Source organism: Erpetoichthys calabaricus, chromosome 18, assembly GCF_900747795.2.
Source record: "Erpetoichthys calabaricus chromosome 18, fErpCal1.3, whole genome shotgun sequence".
Taxonomy (NCBI): Eukaryota; Metazoa; Chordata; class Cladistia; order Polypteriformes; family Polypteridae; genus Erpetoichthys; species Erpetoichthys calabaricus.
Window position 1 is genome coordinate 20,028,373 of NC_041411.2, and position 17,893 is coordinate 20,046,265.

Sequence of the window (17,893 nt, forward strand, 5' to 3'; positions counted from 1 at the left end):
AGAAAAGTAAGTTCCTTTCAACGTTGTTTAAAATTCCAATTATGCTCCTAATGCAAACGGGGAATCTATAACAGAATGATGCCATAGAGCCGAACGGATTGGTAAATGCTACTCTCATTCGTCAAACGCACTGACTGTTTTACATAGCCCCTTCCCACAGTCCGGCCAGCTCACCTAGCAGCGGAGGGATTCTGCGAAGCACTCACCACACTGTTCTCGCGGCTCTGATTGGCGGGGCGTCCTCTGGTTCCACATCAGCTGAGCCCCGGCACAGAGTAGCATTACGAATGACAGGGGTGGAGGAGGGACAGAGCCAATGACAAAGCAGCTTTACTAGATCAGAATGTTTTCTTCCCAGCTATACCCTGAGAAACTAAAGTGGGTGTGACCAATCAGAGCTCCTGAGTTGAAGGAGGTGTGCCCAATCAGCAAAGAGTGCAGAGAACTGGGGCGTGTCCAAGATGGCCTAAGGTGGTTTATGTTTTTTTTCTTCAGTAATGGAAGAAAAATAAAAGAACACATAACCCAGAATAGAAAATGCCGTGGGACTCGCAGTTGTTTAGTCAATTTAAACGATTAATGCTCTTAAAATAGGACACCTACACAGCGAAATTAAGTTTGGGCGTTTTAAGTGTCATCCTTCTAAGGTATATATAAAAACGGGAAACTCAGCTAAGACCGCAACATATATTGTAGTGAAAGGTATCATTAAGAGATCGAAGAGAATATATGCTCTATTAAGCTTTTACACACACACAGCACTGTCCTACCTGAACGGAAAAAGTATGACAACGTCTGCAATACTTCATGTTTTTTTAACCAATATTGAAGCTGAGCAGTCTTCAGTACATGTATACACAAGTAAATACACATTTATCCATTAGTATCTTGTCCATTGCATTTGAGGAAAGGATCATTAATAGCTTATAAGTTCTGAATAGGGTATAATGTATTTTAAACTCCCTGTTCAGTTTAAAGAGAAACTGTTGTTTGAAGGGAAACTACTGTGGGTGCCCACTGCAGTCAATGAAGGGATACAATGGGCACGGACTCAGGCAGCCTCTCATTCAGAGTCTAAACTGTGTATCTTTGACTCATTTTTAAATTAGACACATCATTACCCAGTTTGAGTTCATATCGCAAATTCCAAAGACCTTTTTGATTATGGCCTTTTCTTCTGAACTTAGCAAACCTGGTGGCTGGTGCTGCTACTTTACAGCTCTGCTAGTTAGACTCTTGAGTTGGCTATTTTGTGAATGGTGTGTGCCCTGCGGTGGGCTCGGTGACCCTGTGGTTAGGATATAGCAGGTTGGATAATGGATGGATGTTTGGGTTCTTCCTGTGTGCATGTATTTTCTATTCTAAATTCCAAACACATGTACGCTAGGTTAAGTAACAGGCTGGTGTCTTCCCCACTACTGGTTGTGTTCTGTGCACACTGCTGCTGAGATGTGCTCCATGTTCCAAGAACCTTAAAAAAGACTGGTGAAGTGAGTTGAAGAAATGGATAGGTAGTCAAAGAATTCTAAATCACAGAGCGTTATTCTGCTTCACTGTCATATTACCTGCCAATTCACCTGTCATATCATACTCCTGACCAATTTTAGAACAATGGAGGTAAACTCCAATAAACAATGTAACAATCTGTGTGTCTACTTTTACCTCAACTTGCAAAGATTTAAAGACTAGCAACAAGATTTTAAAATCAGTTCGAAAACTGACAGGCAGCCAGTGTAAAGAAGCTAATATTGGAGACATAGAATCATCTGCTATGGTCCGGGAGAATCGCTGTGAAGGTGTTTTTTTCTTTCAGGCATTTCATTTCTGTCTTATACTTAAAAGTAAGTGAGCTTCTTTAAACCCATCTCTCTCTGTGATTTTGCCTTGATTGTGACAATCTAGGAGAGCAGTTTTTGTCCAGTGTTGACACAGTTTAACAAGATTATTTAATGTACACAAAAGGATGAAAATGCTCTTTTATTATTGGCCGCAAGTTGGATGCAATGAACTGGCCAAACTTTACATAAAAAAATTAAATGAACAAATACCAATGGTATAACCTATTATAAACATTTAATTCTCACAAAAGTACATTTCACTATCTTGCTAGTTTTGCCACTATTTTCCATCTCATCTGGTAACATTATCATCACTCAGTACTTTATTAATTCCTTTTTAAATTTTTTCTCCATAGAACATTACTTTACATTGTTAATAATAATTCATTACTGTTAGTGTGTTGGGTGTTTTTGTGTACAACACTCAAAAAGTACCAGATGCAGCTTGCTGGACAGCACATTCAATTTGTTTTTGTGACAAGACACACTAACAAAACAACTACTTTGTACCAACTTATTTAAGAATTACTTGAACAGATACTTGTGAAATGCAGTCGATCAAGCCTCAAACACACTGGTAGGATGGGGTCCTCAACTAATGCTAAAGCCATTGGAGCCTGGGGAGTGCACAAAACCTACCAACCAATCAATTAATAAAGCAATGATTGGGAACATCAAAACACAGAAAAATATATCAGGCAAAACTTCCAAGTCATTGTATTGTTTTACATTGGTTCTCAACAATGCACACAAGAACAAAAGAGAATAAAAAGATTCAATAGTTGGGCAATGTGAATTTATTTAGGAAGTAATTTACAAGCTTGCTGATATGATCCTTAGCATGACTTCCTATGTGACCTCAAACATGTCTTTTAATATTGAAAGTGGAGTAACACTAAAAGAATTTTAACTTGTACTCTGATCAGAAGAAAGAGAGAGAGAGAGAGAGAGAGAGAGAGAGAGAGAGAGACAGAGGGGGGGGGGGGGGGGGGGGGGGGGGGGGGTTGGGAATCCAAGTAAATAAGTGGAAGTCTGGTTTATTCAAAAATTAATGCTCAGTTTTGAGCAGATGTGAGAGTACATACAATATTGATCTGTTTTACATTACAGCTAAAATACTGCTTTCTCTACAAGAGGACAATAAAGTATTGAGACACAAAATTCTGCAGATGTTGTTGCATGGTGATGTTACAGTGGAAGCCAACATCAAGTTTGTACAAAAGTGACTTGAGCCAAACTGTGCAACATTCTGCAACAGGCAATCTTCAGCACATATTGCTTAACCAATCACTAACCACACAGGTTTCCCCACCCTCTTTGTGTGAAAGTCTGGCCAGAGTACCTATAATCCTTGATGAAATCACAATGTGCTTGTTTTCTTTTTAAGTGCCTTCATTGATAGTCTTACACACAGTGACTTTTTAATTTTTAAGCAAGTCTTTTGCTTTACACATACAGTTGATAAGGTTTTAATGTTGCTTAAAATGTCTAAGTAGGATTGGGGATTTTACTGTAACCTTTCTCCTAAAGTTACTTTTTATCATTTACTTATGATATATTAAGCATATCTTGAAATTGGCTTTTGTTGCCCCAATGAAATGTCAAGACGCCTTCACCAGCCTTAAAGAGAGCTTCTGTTTCTTTCTTGAGCAGTTGTTCAGTAATTATTGATGTTACAGTACACGGGCAGAGTGAAACCTATATTCCCTCATACCAATTCAATTTCCACACCTACATATCAGTATCATACAACTAGCCTTTCCCTTAAGTGGTGGGTGACTCGGTGCTGCCTAAGACTATGAATGAAGACCTAGCCAACTAGCATGTGCTCAAGGGAGAACACAAAGCCCAGGCCAGGGTCCAAGAAGTGGTGCTGGTGTGTCTGTTTGGAAAGAGAGGATCAATCAGACATTTCTGCAATTCTTGTGAGAACTGTGACTGGTAATTTAGGTATTGTGTAAAGCCGGGGGTCCCCAACTCCGGTCCCAAAAGGCCGCAGTGGCTTCAGGTTTTCATTCTAACCCTTTTCTTAATTAGTGAACTGTTCTGCTGTTAATTAACATCTTTTGATTGAATTTTAATTGACTTGTTTTTTCAAGATTTCTCCCCCTGAATTTCTTCCTCATTCCTCTGAATTGCTTCATTTCTTTTCTTAAATGGCATCCAAACAGAAATGAAATTTCACTCCAACCAGTTGCTTAATTAGGCGCCGATTCATATTCATTAAACCCATTCTTTAATTTCACAGCTTGTTGCTGCTCTCATTGGGCACTAGCATACCTTTCTGAAATTGTTGATTTTATGTTTTCGATGAGCAGATCAACATTCCTGAGACCGTCATCTTTCTTTATTTTCAGATATTGTATGACAGTCACCGTTTGCTAGTCATGTTTTGACTCATCTTGTATCTCATTATTGTTTGGATGCTAATTAAGAAAAAACACAATTAAGGGGTCTGAGTCTTCGTGAGCAAGTCAGGTAAAATTAATTCAAAAGAAGTTAGTGACTTGTTTTTGCTACTAACTAAGAAAGAAAATGGTTGGAATAAAAACCTGCAGCCTCTGTGGTTCCCCAGGACTGGAGTTGGGGACCCCTGCTGTAAAGTGTTGAAGACGCTACACAGAAAGCTTCAATACATTATGAGGGTCATGTATATAACCCAGCAGCATCAGTCACAAGGAAGGAACAAGTGTAGATGGCCAGGGCAGAAAACTAAGAATGAGAAAAATGCTTTTTCATAATGAAAAGTATAGACTAAAAAGGAGATCTTTCTCCGTATATATACATATACACAGTATATATATTATATAAAACTCATCTCTTTATAATGCATTTGAAAAATAACACATCCTTCTGAAATACTTAATATAAGGATTTTAGTAACTAAATACTGTAATTTAGTAAAAGTAATTTAATTTGTAATTTAATTTACTGTAAATGGAGAAAATTCTTTGTTAGTTGTGGTAATTACAACTCAAAGACACATGATATCCTATATGATGTTCCACAAGGCTCTATCCTGGGTCCGCTGCTCTTCTCAATCTACATGCTTCCATTAGGTCAGATTATCTCAGGACACAACGTGAGCTACCACAGCTATGCTGATGAGACACAGCTGTATTTATCAATTGCACCTGATGACCCCGATTCTCTTGATGCACTAACACAATGTCTTACTTGTATTTCTGAATGAATGAATAGTAACTTTCTCAAGCTAAATAAAAGAGAAAACTGAAATCTTAGTGATTGGCAATAATGGATACAATGAGGCTATTAGAAATAAACTGGATACATTAGGATTAAAAGTTGTGTTGACTGTAATCTGAATTTTAAATCGCATATTAATCAGATCACTAGAACAGAATTTTTTCACTTAAGAAACATAGCAAAAGTTAGACCTCTTATATCATTGAAAGATGCTGAGAAATTAGTTCACTCTTTTGTTTTCAGTCGACTAGATTACTGTAACGCAATCCTCTCAGGACTACCCAAAAAAGACACAAATCGTTTGCAACTAGTGCAGAATGCAGCTGGTAGAATCCTAACCAGGAAAAGAAAATCCGAGCACATTTCTCCAGTTTTGATGTCACTACACTGGTTACCTGTGTCATTCAGGATTGACTTTAAAATTCTGCTTATGGTTTATAAAGCCTTAAATAATCTCGCCCCATCTTATATATCGGAATGTCTGACATCTTATATTCCAAATCGTAACCTCAGATCCTCAAATGAGTGTCTCCTTAGAATTCCAAGAACAAAACTTAAAAGAAGTGGTGAGGCGGCCTTCTGCTGTTATGCACCTAAAATCTGGAATAGCCCGCCAATAGGAATTCGCCAGGCTAATACAGTGGAGCACTTCAAAAAACTGCTGAAAACACATTATTTTAACATGGCCTTCTCATAACTTCACTGTAATTTAATCCTGATACTCTATGTCCAATTCATTATAATAACTATTCATGGTGGCTCTAAAAACTGTACTAACCCCTACTCTCTCTTCCGTTTCTTTTTCGGGTGTCATTTTGGTGGTGGCGCATCTACTCAAAGCACCGTGATGTTCCAACAGTGATGGATTAAAAGCCAGAAGTCTGCATGACCATCATCATCAAGTCCTTCCATGAGAACCCCAAATACAAAGAGGACTATTTCATTTATGTTAGGTAGAATGCCCAGAGGGGACTGGGCAGTCTCGTGGCCTGGAACCCCTGCAGATTTTATTTTTTTCTCCAGCTGTCTGGAGTTTTTTTTTTTTTTCTGTCCTCCCTGGGCATCGGACCTTACTCTTTTTCTTTGTTAACTAATGTTGTCTTATTTTAATTTCTTATTTTGTCTTTTATTTTTCTTTTCTTCATTATGTAAAGCACTTTGAGCTACTTTTTTGTATGAAAATGTGCTAAAGAAATAAATGTTGTTGTTGTAATAGAATTTAAAATTAATATTTCCTCAGGAATGCTTCAGCATAATTAAATACACCTCAACTATATACAGTATATACACAGAGCGCGCTGATGCACCTATGGTATCAGTTCTCTAAGACACCATAACTAGACCCGTGCTTTATAATTTAACTTTAGCAGTTACTTTCTACTACTTTACATGCCAAGCCCCTAAACCAACCAGTTTATAATCTTCAGGGTTAGAGCAGTTATTTTTGTTTATTGGTAGCCGAGACTTCTTAGCATATTAAATTTCTTCAATCTGCAAAGATTAACATTAAGTATATTGTGACTTATTTCATTTTAATTTACTTGGTGCAATATATCACCCAAATTACATGAACTGTCAATAAAGGTATTGGTGCAGCAAAGGCACAGAAGAGTCGGTGCTGTGAATTTCTGAGCCTACAAGCACAAACTGAACATTGCTAAGATATTATGGTGGGACAGCAGTAAAATCAAATATTGTTTACCACCATGAGTGCAGCTGAACTCTTAGCTCCAATTCCAAATTGGTAATCAAAGTTTGTCAAAAAAGTAAACTTAGTCTCAGAAACAAACTGCGCAACTCAAATTGTTCTGCTATTAATTAGAAATGTAATTTTTTCTTAGAACATATAATATAAACATATTATATACTTACACACACACACTGTATGTAGGTTTACTTTAAATTTGTAGAAGCCTTATGTTCTTAGAAATGTTATAGCTTAGCATCTGGACATTTTTAAAAACTTACTTAGATTAGACAGCAAAGCAAGGTTTTGTATATTTCCTATTCTCAATTATTATCCATGAACTAAGGAGAATATACTGTATTTACACTTCAGTTGTTGTGAAACTTTAAAGTGCTTGCGAACACTAATGTAAATTAAGAGAAAATACATACTGTAATTTATGAAACTGATTCCTTGGGAGCTTGAACATCTCTTGTGTTACATTGATAGAAGCACCTTCTGGATTGGCAAGAGATTGCTGGATGAGAAATTGGAACCAAATCATTATATTAGTAAAGACGTTTGACAGATCAAATAACCAGGTCATTTGTTGTCTATATAATTTCTTTTACTATGAATGTTGGAAGTTAAAAATCTCCTTGCAAAAAAAGAATTTGCACTTCTTTCTTTCTATTAAGAGGGAACAAAATAAAATTAAGTAGGCAGTCACTGTCTGTAGACCACAATCCAGCCCAGAAACTGAGTGGGATGGAAGCTGCAGTTCAAAAATATAGCATAAGAATAGAACAACATAAGTATATTGTCAATTTCTGAACTTGAACACTGCTTTGTTACCCCTCCCCACCAACTTGCTCAATACAGTGATGTAATTCGTATGATTCTGATTTACAAATTCCAATTTAGAAATTCCACTTAACTAATTTTTGGAATAAATTCACATCTCAAATATTTACTGTTCAAATAATCTGCAGACTTAAAATGTACTGTGCTGAGCTCCCTGCAGCCAAGAATTATGAAAGAGCAGTGCAATGTCCTTTTTGGTAAACTGGCTGAACTTACATTGGGTCACTGTTATATCATCTCAAGCCCAGGGCAGAATATGCAATCTCATGATCTAATGGAAGGGAGCTGAAAGCACAAATTAAATCTTTTCAGTCACCTTATTCAACCTTAAAAAAAAATCAATCACATGCAATGTAGAGAAAGCTACTCTGACTAAATGAACTGCATGATAATCACTTAAGGTAAGCTTCCAAAGTGGTGCAACCATGAAGATGAAGTTAATTACTGAAAGACACAAGCATTTAGCAGCTGGGCTGGAATTTGAGCCAGGAACTTCACTCTTTTAGACTCTTCATCCATTGGGCTACATACCAGACAAGAACAGGTCGATTAGATGGACATAAAGAACCCGTGTGGACTGAGAAACAGATGGGATTTTCACAAAAGACAAAGACAAATTACATGAATTATTTAAAATATACCTAAAATCTTGCACATCAATTTACAATTGTTCAAGTATGAGAGGTAAAAGCTTAGCAAGAAAATGTTTTAAATCAACATAATGGCTTTATTTTTTCAACTGCTCATCAATTTTGGAAAAATGACACTTTGAAATTTACACATTACAACCATCCTTTGAATGAACAACATTAACTGCATGTACACCAAATGTTAATCTACAAGAAGGATATTTATATATTAAAAAAGCATTAAATTTACCATAAAAAAATTAAAGCACAAAAGGAGCATAGTCTTTACAACTATGATGAACATCAAAATAGAAGTGGTCCTGCAAGTGAGATTACGATTTATAAAATACATATTAACGACTCTGAAAACAAAACTGTTCAATAAAAAACACTTCCCTTTGATTTGTGCTACTACAAAACTTGTTGCTTGTGTACGTGGATCCGAGACCCAGATAGAGGTCATAAAACCGAGCACATTGTTTTGGGCAACTTCACATTAATTCTTCCCCCTAATAAATATAAACAAAATACCTAAAGCTACAAACACAAACAAGCTTTATTATAATAATAAAAAACTATAAATAGCATGCCTATATAAACTGAAGAACAAGTCCTTTAGCCACTGCACCCAGACCCATCTTCACAGGTAAACTTTAAACCACTGTATTTCACATGGTCTTTGTTAGTGCATTTAAATTAAAAACACAAAATGCCCAATGCAAATTACTTCCCTACAAAGGGTTAAGCTTATACTGGTAATATGCCAATATCCTTCATGAACAATCCCAGTTATTACTAATCCTAAGCAAGATTCCTAAATTCATTGTCAATACCAACCATTGCCCCCCTTTTAAAATAAATTACACTTTTATCTGCAATTTTAAAAATATAAATTTCCAGTGATTAATTATAGAGCAATTAAAAACAGTGGCTACAAAAAAGTTGCTCTGACTCAGTCCAACCCATTTTGAAAGGATGTTCATCTTTGTTCAGAAATTACCATTTAATAATGAAATTACACTAAACTCTCTCGAGAGGCAGATTGAGTCAGCTTTCAAGGAATAGAATGTTGGTACTTTTCACTTTTGCTGCTAACATTACCTAATATTACCTTCACAACAAAATGTAACAGTAGTCATTAACACATTGGAATGTAAATATGGCATGTATGCAAGACCCTAATACTATGTTCAAGAGTTTGAAAAGGCACTGAAGAACTCAGCATCCTCAGCAGGCATTAGATATGTCTATCTAAAACCTCAGGTGAAACACAGAAAAGTAGTCATGTTAACTTTCTCAAACATGTAAGATGCTGGAGGGCAGAGGAATTGGGCCAGCAATTGATCTACAACATCTTACACTAGGTATTGCACTGTGTGGTGGCAGCAGAGGCACAGGCAGGCCTGTGTATCACTCTCTCTGTGACATGATAATCATAGATTGTTAGCAGCCCACAGGTGGAGACATAATCACACTTGCAGAAAAAGAAATCAGCCAGCTGCCATTTATTTTCAGGAATATAAGCCTTTTTCATTGGATACGTCTCACCTCAGTTCCAACTCTGGTTAACATTTCCTTTATAAAGCAGTTAACCAACAAACACAAAGTAAAAATGTTTAGGTCCCCAAAGGGCAAATAATATACCACTTCCAACAGTGCTTGAGCTAATTTACCAAGTGTTTTCATGATATAGCTGATTTATCTCCATTTCTTGAGACAGGAGAAGAAAGTGTTACTGATCAGTTGGTATCAATTCCATCTAAGGTAAACAATTACACCTTTCCCTTTAGCCACTGTTCTAATGAATGGGGATGGAATTGGACATACTGTACTTGAAAATGTCTTATTGTTTTGCCATATTTTATAGTGTTATGCCAATTTAAAATATTTATACTACACAGATACCAGAACTGATTCTAATAAACATGACTGTTCAATTCAGCTTAAAAAAATACGAATCATACTTTGGAGTTTCAAAACATAAATGAATGTGGTCCAGTTCAAGAAATACAAATGCCAACACAACCATAATGGGAGCAACAACTTCATCTCAAAGTGGGCCTTATAAAAGAGGTCTTCCTAATAAAAAGCTGTTGAAAAGAAGAGGGTGGGAATTTATTTCCAACAATTAGTAAATTAAAGCAACTGATTGATATTCCAGCAATAATGCAGATTTACAGTTATTCCTAAGGTTTAAGGGGGTAGGGTCGTTATCTTATTTATATTTAATGAATCAAGTATTAAGGATTCTTAACAATAAATGGTTACCATTTTACCTATAATAATAAAACTTGCTTCTTAGTAATTCGCCAATTCACCCCCTTCACCCCTCACACCTAAGTCTAGAAATGTGAAAAATATTTTGATACAGCTTCCCATCAGAAAATGGAGGCTACTTTTATAGTTCTTCTGTGTTGTCACAACATACCCCTAAAACCTGAGTTTAAAAAATAAATAAATAAAACCATACAACTCCCAGAAGGTTTACTTGACAGCAGCATTAGCACTGTTGTACAGTGAAGTTTAGAGTTCCCTGCTCCTCTAATAAAACATTTTGATGAATACCTGCTAAGAGAAACACAACACTGAAAAACACAACATAGCTGCCTCTATAGGCTACAGTAGATGCATGCTTCCATACTAAGTAAAATAATTAAAAGCAGTGTTTTGTGCATATCCTTCTTCAGTAGAAACATCACAAGATAAAAAAAACTTTTCAATAGTCAAACATGCAGGTTCCTTCTGGTACATGGTCTGGTTATTATGTTGGAAGGCAACTGCTTTGTCTCAACAGAATTGTGGCCCTGAATGTCCAGCTTTCTTTGCAAGAATCACAATTGGTATTTGATGGCAAAAATGCCCTGTATTTTGTTGTCTCCCTGAGTTACACTGCTGTCTTCCAACATTGCTACAAGGGTCCCTTGCTCCAGATAAATCCACTTCAAACATTAAATAGTAATAAATTAAAAAAGAACAATATAGTCATGAGCTGTAAAAGTACTATTGCTTTACTGGGATTAATGGTGGTCCTGCTTTTTCTGAAAATTCTCATTTAAAAGTTTAAAAAGTCTTAAAAACCTTTATGGGAATGTCTCACTCTAATAAACCCAGATTGTTACTGACAGAAGAGAGAGAAGTGCAGTTTAATTGCACAGTGACTACCCTCTTGCCTGAGAAAACCTATATAGGTGGAGCTGATGAGCACAACCAAAATTCAACAAGCACAGTTCTTTCAAGTGATTCTGTAGCAGCCTTTCTACTTTGATCTTTTTATAATAAAAATATAGATTCCATTGCAACTACATTTATGATCAGATATGACTGCACTGCACTCTATGATTAAGTCAGATAAAAAATGAAGCAAAATGTTAATATTCTGGTGCAAATAATAGAAATCCTGAAAATGCTCATGTGGAATATGAGTTTACTGTATATCGCTCAGCATGGAGCAGAAATAATCAAACCACAGCCTTGCTCTCAGGGTCTGCACCACTCAATGCATTCTTTTTCTTCTCTGCTTACCTTTTGGCAAATAACTCTCGACTCTTAAGCCTTATTAGGCACTAAGCATGCACAGCAACACTGGTACATTAAAGAGGAATTAGCTTTAATTTCCTAAGTGTTTAAATAGACAACCCGAAGCAATAGCCTGGCTCACTACATCATAACTGATAAGATGCTGCCAGGGCACACATTTGACATTTTCAGGTCACTGAGCTTAGACCACTGTCAGTGCTACAAGGTACTGCATCCCCAGAAAGGCAGCAATTAAAAGAGAACTTGGTGAAGGGACAAAGGTAGACCCAATTTCTTGCAATCAATACTGTTTTTTTTTTTTTTTTTTTATGTGACATCACTGATTCTAACTATTATTAAACAAACAGCCAAACACACACTAGACTGTGATTCATGCAAACTCTTCCAGCTGGTCAACATCCTTTAAAGTCTTCAATCACAGATGTGGTCTATTACAAGGATTTTTACAAAATAAACCAAAAAGTCACAATAAAAATGATTTCTTCTTGGTGGACATTAAATGATTACAAATGAATGTAACAATTTGCTTCTGGATGGTGCTTCACTTGATTTGCTGGTGCGAGTGGACAGCTTAACAAATGCTTCCATGGCACCCTGTAGCCTCCCACGCAGTCACTACTGCTCACTCGATCTGTCAAGACTTTCAATTATTCTGCTTAGACGAATATTTAGCAAACGGATCTGGCTGTCAAGGTGGTCGATCTTATCCTCCAAAGTGCTGCTGGTTTTCCTCCAGTAAGACCCCACAGGACCGGTCATGAAGTAGATGGCCATAACGAAGCAGAGCGGCACAACAGCACGCTCAGGATCCCCCTCAAACTTCTGTAGGATGTACAGGCATGACAGCGCAAAGAGTGTGACCCGCACCAACCAGAAGAAGCGGCCAAATACTACATGCAAGAGGTAGAAGAATCCACTCAGGAAAAGTGATAGCAGCCAGTATGAAAAGAGAACAGCAGCCACCAACAACAGGGCACGGGCAGGAGAGTTAGCCACTGAAGCTGGACTGAAGTAATGGCTGAGGTTTGATGCTAGAAAAAGAAACAATATTCATTTTTTTTTGGATAAAAATACAGCAAGCTTTGCATTATATTTCAAAAAGTTTCTTACTCAACAACTTATTTTCCCACTGGGGCCCAGTTCTTTTTTCAACTTGTCCTACACCCCCAAATTCACTTCAAAAATATTGGCTAATAAGGAATGTAAAACTAAGGCTGATCTAATTAAAACGGCTTGACTAAATGATACCTATAAAAGACTACTGTCCACGAACTAGCATACATGTCATATTGATTTTAATAAAGTTTGCTGTTGCTTTTATGAAAAACAATAACAATAACAGAAAAAAAAAGCTGCACCCACTCTTCAACTAATTTGGTCAAAGCAATCACTATTTGTGGGCATATGATCTACTTTCCCATACCTTTGAGCTGACCCCCAAAACACTCCTTCCTTTCAACTCCCATACCTCTCTCGATGCATGCTGTCCTCTCTTCCTTCTGCTAATCAAACATATATCATTGTCTCACCCCTGACTCCAACATTAACTTCCCATTGAGGAAGAGGAGTCTTTACAATCTATACCAAGGTTACTTTCAAGGCAATATTTGGAATAACTTCCCATACATCTTCCTAGAGCTTCCTCTCGTGGCAACAGATATTCCCATACTCTTAAAGCCTAGCTAGGATTACATATTCACTGAAGAGTTCTACCTTGCTTGCTTCTTATTCATGTCCTGCAGTGCCCTCCCCATTTGTCAAAACACCAGTCACCTCCTACACATCATTATAATCTAAGCCAACAAAATAATGCACTTCATCTATTTGTTTAATATAATTTTACTGCCAAATAATGAACTCAGTGCTTTACGGACACTTTCAAACTTTGATCTGCTATCGTGAAAACTTACATATTAACAGATCAACTAAACATGATATGCCATACTCTATCCTTCCCCACTACTGCTTTAGGTTCTGTGAGTTAAACTACACATATATATACTTTTTAAAAACCACATTTATACACTGCCTGGCCAAAAAAAAAGTCGCCACCTGGATTTAGCTAAGCAAATAGGTACGAGCCTCCTATTGGATAATTACTGCATGGGCGATTATCTTTCAGCTGGCAACAAGTTATTTAACCCCAACTGGTGCAATGAGTTGCTTCTCATTTCTTAAACAACCATGTCGAAAGACACATCTCGTAGTCGTGGAAAAGATGTTAGTCTGTTTGAGAAGGGTCAAATCATTGGCATGTATCAAGCAGAGAAAACATCTAAGGAGATTGCAGAAACTACTAAAATTGGGTTAAAAACTGTCCAATGCATTATTAAAAACTGGAAGGATAGTGAGGACCCATCGTCTTCAAAGAAGAAATGTGGCCGGAAAAAAATCCTGAATGATCGTGATCGGTGAACACTTAAAACGTTTGGTGAAATCAAATCGAAGAAAAACAACAGTAGAACTCAGGTCTATGTTTAATAGTGAAAGTAAGAGCATTTCCACACACACAATGCGAAGGGAACTCAAGGGACTGGGACTGAACAGCTGTGTAGCCGTAAGAAAACCACTAATCAGTGAGGCAAACCGGAAAAAAAGGCTTCAATTTGAAAGGGAGCATAAAGATTGGACTCTGGAGCAATGGAAGAAGGTCATGTGGTCTGATGAGTCCAGATTTACCCTGTTCCAGAGTGATGGGCGCATCAGGGTAAGAAGAGAGGCAAATGAAGTGATGCACCCATCATGCAAGATCTTGGTGAAAAATTAATGCAACACTGGATGGAACTAAATCTTGTGACATTGCAGAAGCTTATCGAAACAATGCCACAGCGAATGCGTGCCGTAATCAAAGCTAAAGGCAGTCCAATGAAATATTAGAGTGTGTGATCTTTTTTTTTGGTGGCGACTTTTTTTTTGGCCAGGCAGTGTATTAAGTTAAAAAGTGTACTAAAAAGTAAAAAAATAAGTCTCTCATACATCACTCGTGAAATAAAAGCGTGGGTGCTTTTCATCAATCAATATTCAAAAAACACTTCTTAAAATCTTAGCAAAAGCGCCCACCTGTTATTTTACAAATGATGTATGAGAATCTTATTTTTTACTTTTTAGTACACTTTTTAACTTAATATAAGCGTGTTTTTTAAAAAGTATTTATTTATATATTATTTTGTTTGTGTTAAGTCCAAAAGGCAATCAGAGGAAACAAAACAAACATCCTGTATATACTGTATTTGATGCTGCTCCATAACTTACAGCAGACTACGTTTTTATCAGCAGTGCTCATGTGTGTAGCTGTTATTGACATAAGCACTCCAAAATAACAGTAACAATGAGGATATGGTTGCAACTTACAGTCAATCCCCAATACATCAAGCAAATCTGTCCAAACTTTCCAGATGGTATCCAGCAATGTATCCACACCATGCACAAATCTCTCAGTTGTTTTAGAGAAGAACTATGGGGGGAAAATACAAAAATAAACAGAAATGATTAGTGACAATGACATAAAAAAATGTGAATTATTCTACTTCATTAGTAAAACTATAAGCCATGTGCTGCAAAATTTAGAATTTGCATTAAAAATGCACTATAAAACATCACAGAATTACCTGAGTAAAAACCTGTTTTTCATAGAATTTGATCAAAGTACTTTTTATGCGGGCATATGGAACTTTTATTTCAAAGCTTAAAAACATTTTTGCCTCACAGAGACTCAATGTTACATTAAAAACAAACAACTGAACATTAAGTAACCTGTTTTATATTTCAGTTATGCACAACACCCACAGATTCAGAGTTTGTAGATTATTCATATAGTACATCACAGGTTAGCATGAAATGCTGTCCTAAGTAATTTTGGTGCTCCAGGATCTTTCTTTTTTTTTTTGAATTGGCTTCACTTCTATAGTGCAACACATCACAACAATACACCAACTGGTTAAGAGAGGTGGTCTCAAAAACTGGAGGGATTCAGGTTCAAAACAGAGTCAACAGTTCTCAAACTATTTTCCTCCAATGCCTCCTAAGCCAAAACAAAGATCCACATGGACCCCTTCCTCTAGATCAATAATTACTTTACCCAACCTCCTGATGTAAAACTAATCATGTCCACATAGGACTTCCAACACACTGATTCAGTTTTGTGCCGAGATTAACCTCTGCTTATAATAAACAGAAAAACAACAAGGCACCTTCCACCATACAAAAGTGAGGGAACCACAACGAGAAAAATAGGGGACACTACTAGAAAAGAAGATTAAAAGTCTTATAAGGACTTGCATTCCTCATATCCCTCAACACTAATACCCCTAAAAATTTCAAATCAAACAACTTCTTTAGAAAGCACTGTACTACAGGCTTCTAGTCTTGTCTGTAAGGTTATATTTGGTAAATCAAGTGTTTAGAGACAGATTGGAGACTTCACTCTTCACGGTGGCTGGCTATTCTTAAAAGGACTGTTTGCCGTTGCTGCACTCAATGGAATTCTGATTGTGACTTTGCAGCCTAGCGATTTTTATAGGCACCCCTACCACAGGCTTTGAGACTGCTCCTTTAAATGATGGAATGCCCGCTAATACTTTTAGTGACTCGTTCTTTGCTGGTGTGGCATTACAGTATTGGCCAAAGCATGAATTTTATAAACTAATGATGGATTGTGAGGATTAAAACATAAATGAACTCCTGCATTAAACAACTATTCTGAATCACTTTAGTGACATAAAAAGAACCATAAAAATGAAGATGGCTTGATACCAGGCACTTTTCACCTTTCTATTTCTAAAAGCATATACAGTATTCTGTCCTCTTTTTGCACTCACTTCAGTTTCTGTATTTTATTAACCAATCTATTTTGCAACATAACGCGAGCCGTCTGTTTTATTGATTACAACACCATAAAATGTGCAGGTTGAGAAATTACCGCAATAACTACTTCAAGAAGCTACTTCTTTCTTCCTTATGCAGTTATAATTCACCAATTTAAAAACGAGCAAAAGGACCGTCACAGTTTCCGCCTTTGTATACTCTTGTGTTACTTAAAGGACAGAAAAACGACGGCTGAATGCATCGTCTTTCGCAGTAGCCTATCACAAAAAAAACCTCATAGTACTGAACAAATTGAGTTACAAAACATCAAGAGTGTAACATCAAGTTGAACAGAAGGAAGCGAGCGGTCGTTTCCTGGCAGCCCTTGGCACCCACTTCCCGCCTGACCATCGACCAGCCCGCTGCTCGCCGTTATTATAAATAATAACGCAGTGCATTATAAATAAGCAGTCGCAAACATAAAACGCGACCGCACGGTAGACAGCGTCACCTCCCGGAGCGCCTGCCTTTGTTTAGCTTTCGGCCCCTCACCCGGTGCATCGCCCGCACGTTGTCCTCGCCGATCAAGTTGCTCAAGCTCTGGTAGAGCCCACTAGCCGCCCGGCGAAAGCTGTTCTGACTGTAGCCGGGCTCCCTGCGACTTCGCGCCGCTTCAGCCCTCAGCGTGCCGCTCAGCAACACTGTCACCACCGCTAACACTACGAACGCTTTCTCGCCCTTCATGTCTCTCCGGACGGTGAGCTAGACAGTGCAACAAAAAAACAGCAGGAACAGCGGCCGTAGCCAGTAACCCGGAAAAGAACTTGATCGGTGCCCACCGCTATCATCAGCGGCAAGCTCGAACGTCACTTCCGCCCGCCCAAGTATTTCGTCCCATCGTAATTGTGTACGCATGCGTAAAAGTTCTGCGCATGGCCGTATGCACGGCGCAAATTCGGGCAGGCGGGTGTTTTCCTCTTGAGCTTTCTCCGTGCTTGCTTGAAAATTTTGGAGGAACATCCTAGTCATTGCAATATGATAATTGTGCTATATTTCATCCAGCTCTGATGGTCTTTTATTAGTTCCAAGATATACATAATGCGTTTGAAATTCCTTTAAATCCCTTTTTTGATCTGTACGTATCAAGAATATTATCCCATAAATATTTCATTAGCTCTCTGTACACTACGACCATCTCTGCACTACACAACCAAAAAATAATTCTTGAAATCCTATTGGAACAGTTGGATCTTATTAAGGGTTAATCAGGGTAGCAAGCAACCTCCTATAAGTGCAGACCGGCAGTACCAGTTCCTCCTAACTGAATCTGAATCCTACAACATATTGTA

General features: G+C 37.5%; 2 protein-coding genes across 2 annotated transcripts in view; both read right to left on the minus strand.

Annotated features, from left to right (window-relative positions):
• The window catches only part of ypel1 (yippee-like 1), a 1,016,165-nt gene that overhangs the window by 823,051 nt on the left and 175,221 nt on the right, over positions 1-17,893 (minus strand). The window lies entirely within an intron of this gene.
• On the minus strand, positions 8,282-17,402 carry bri3bp (bri3 binding protein). The gene is made up of 3 exons (XM_028824103.2): positions 17,097-17,402; positions 15,093-15,195; positions 8,282-12,772 (listed from the first exon to the last, which is right to left on the minus strand). The coding sequence occupies exons 1-3, from the start codon at positions 17,286-17,288 to the stop codon at positions 12,357-12,359; spliced, it is 711 nt and encodes a 236-aa protein (XP_028679936.1). The 5' UTR covers positions 17,289-17,402; the 3' UTR covers positions 8,282-12,356.

Excerpts from the sequence above, each read along its gene's own strand:
- bri3bp (XM_028824103.2), bottom strand. The coding sequence starts at position 17,288 with ATGAAGGGCGAGAAAGCGTTCGTAGTGTTAGCGGTGGTGACAGTGTTG. Across the intron at positions 15,196-17,096 it reads ACGTGCGGGCGATGCACCGG|TTCTTCTCTAAAACAACTGA; the intron begins GTGAGGGGCCGA and ends TTCCCCCCATAG. Across the intron at positions 12,773-15,092 it reads TGATGTATTGGGGATTGACT|CATCAAACCTCAGCCATTAC; the intron begins GTAAGTTGCAAC and ends TTCTTTTTCTAG.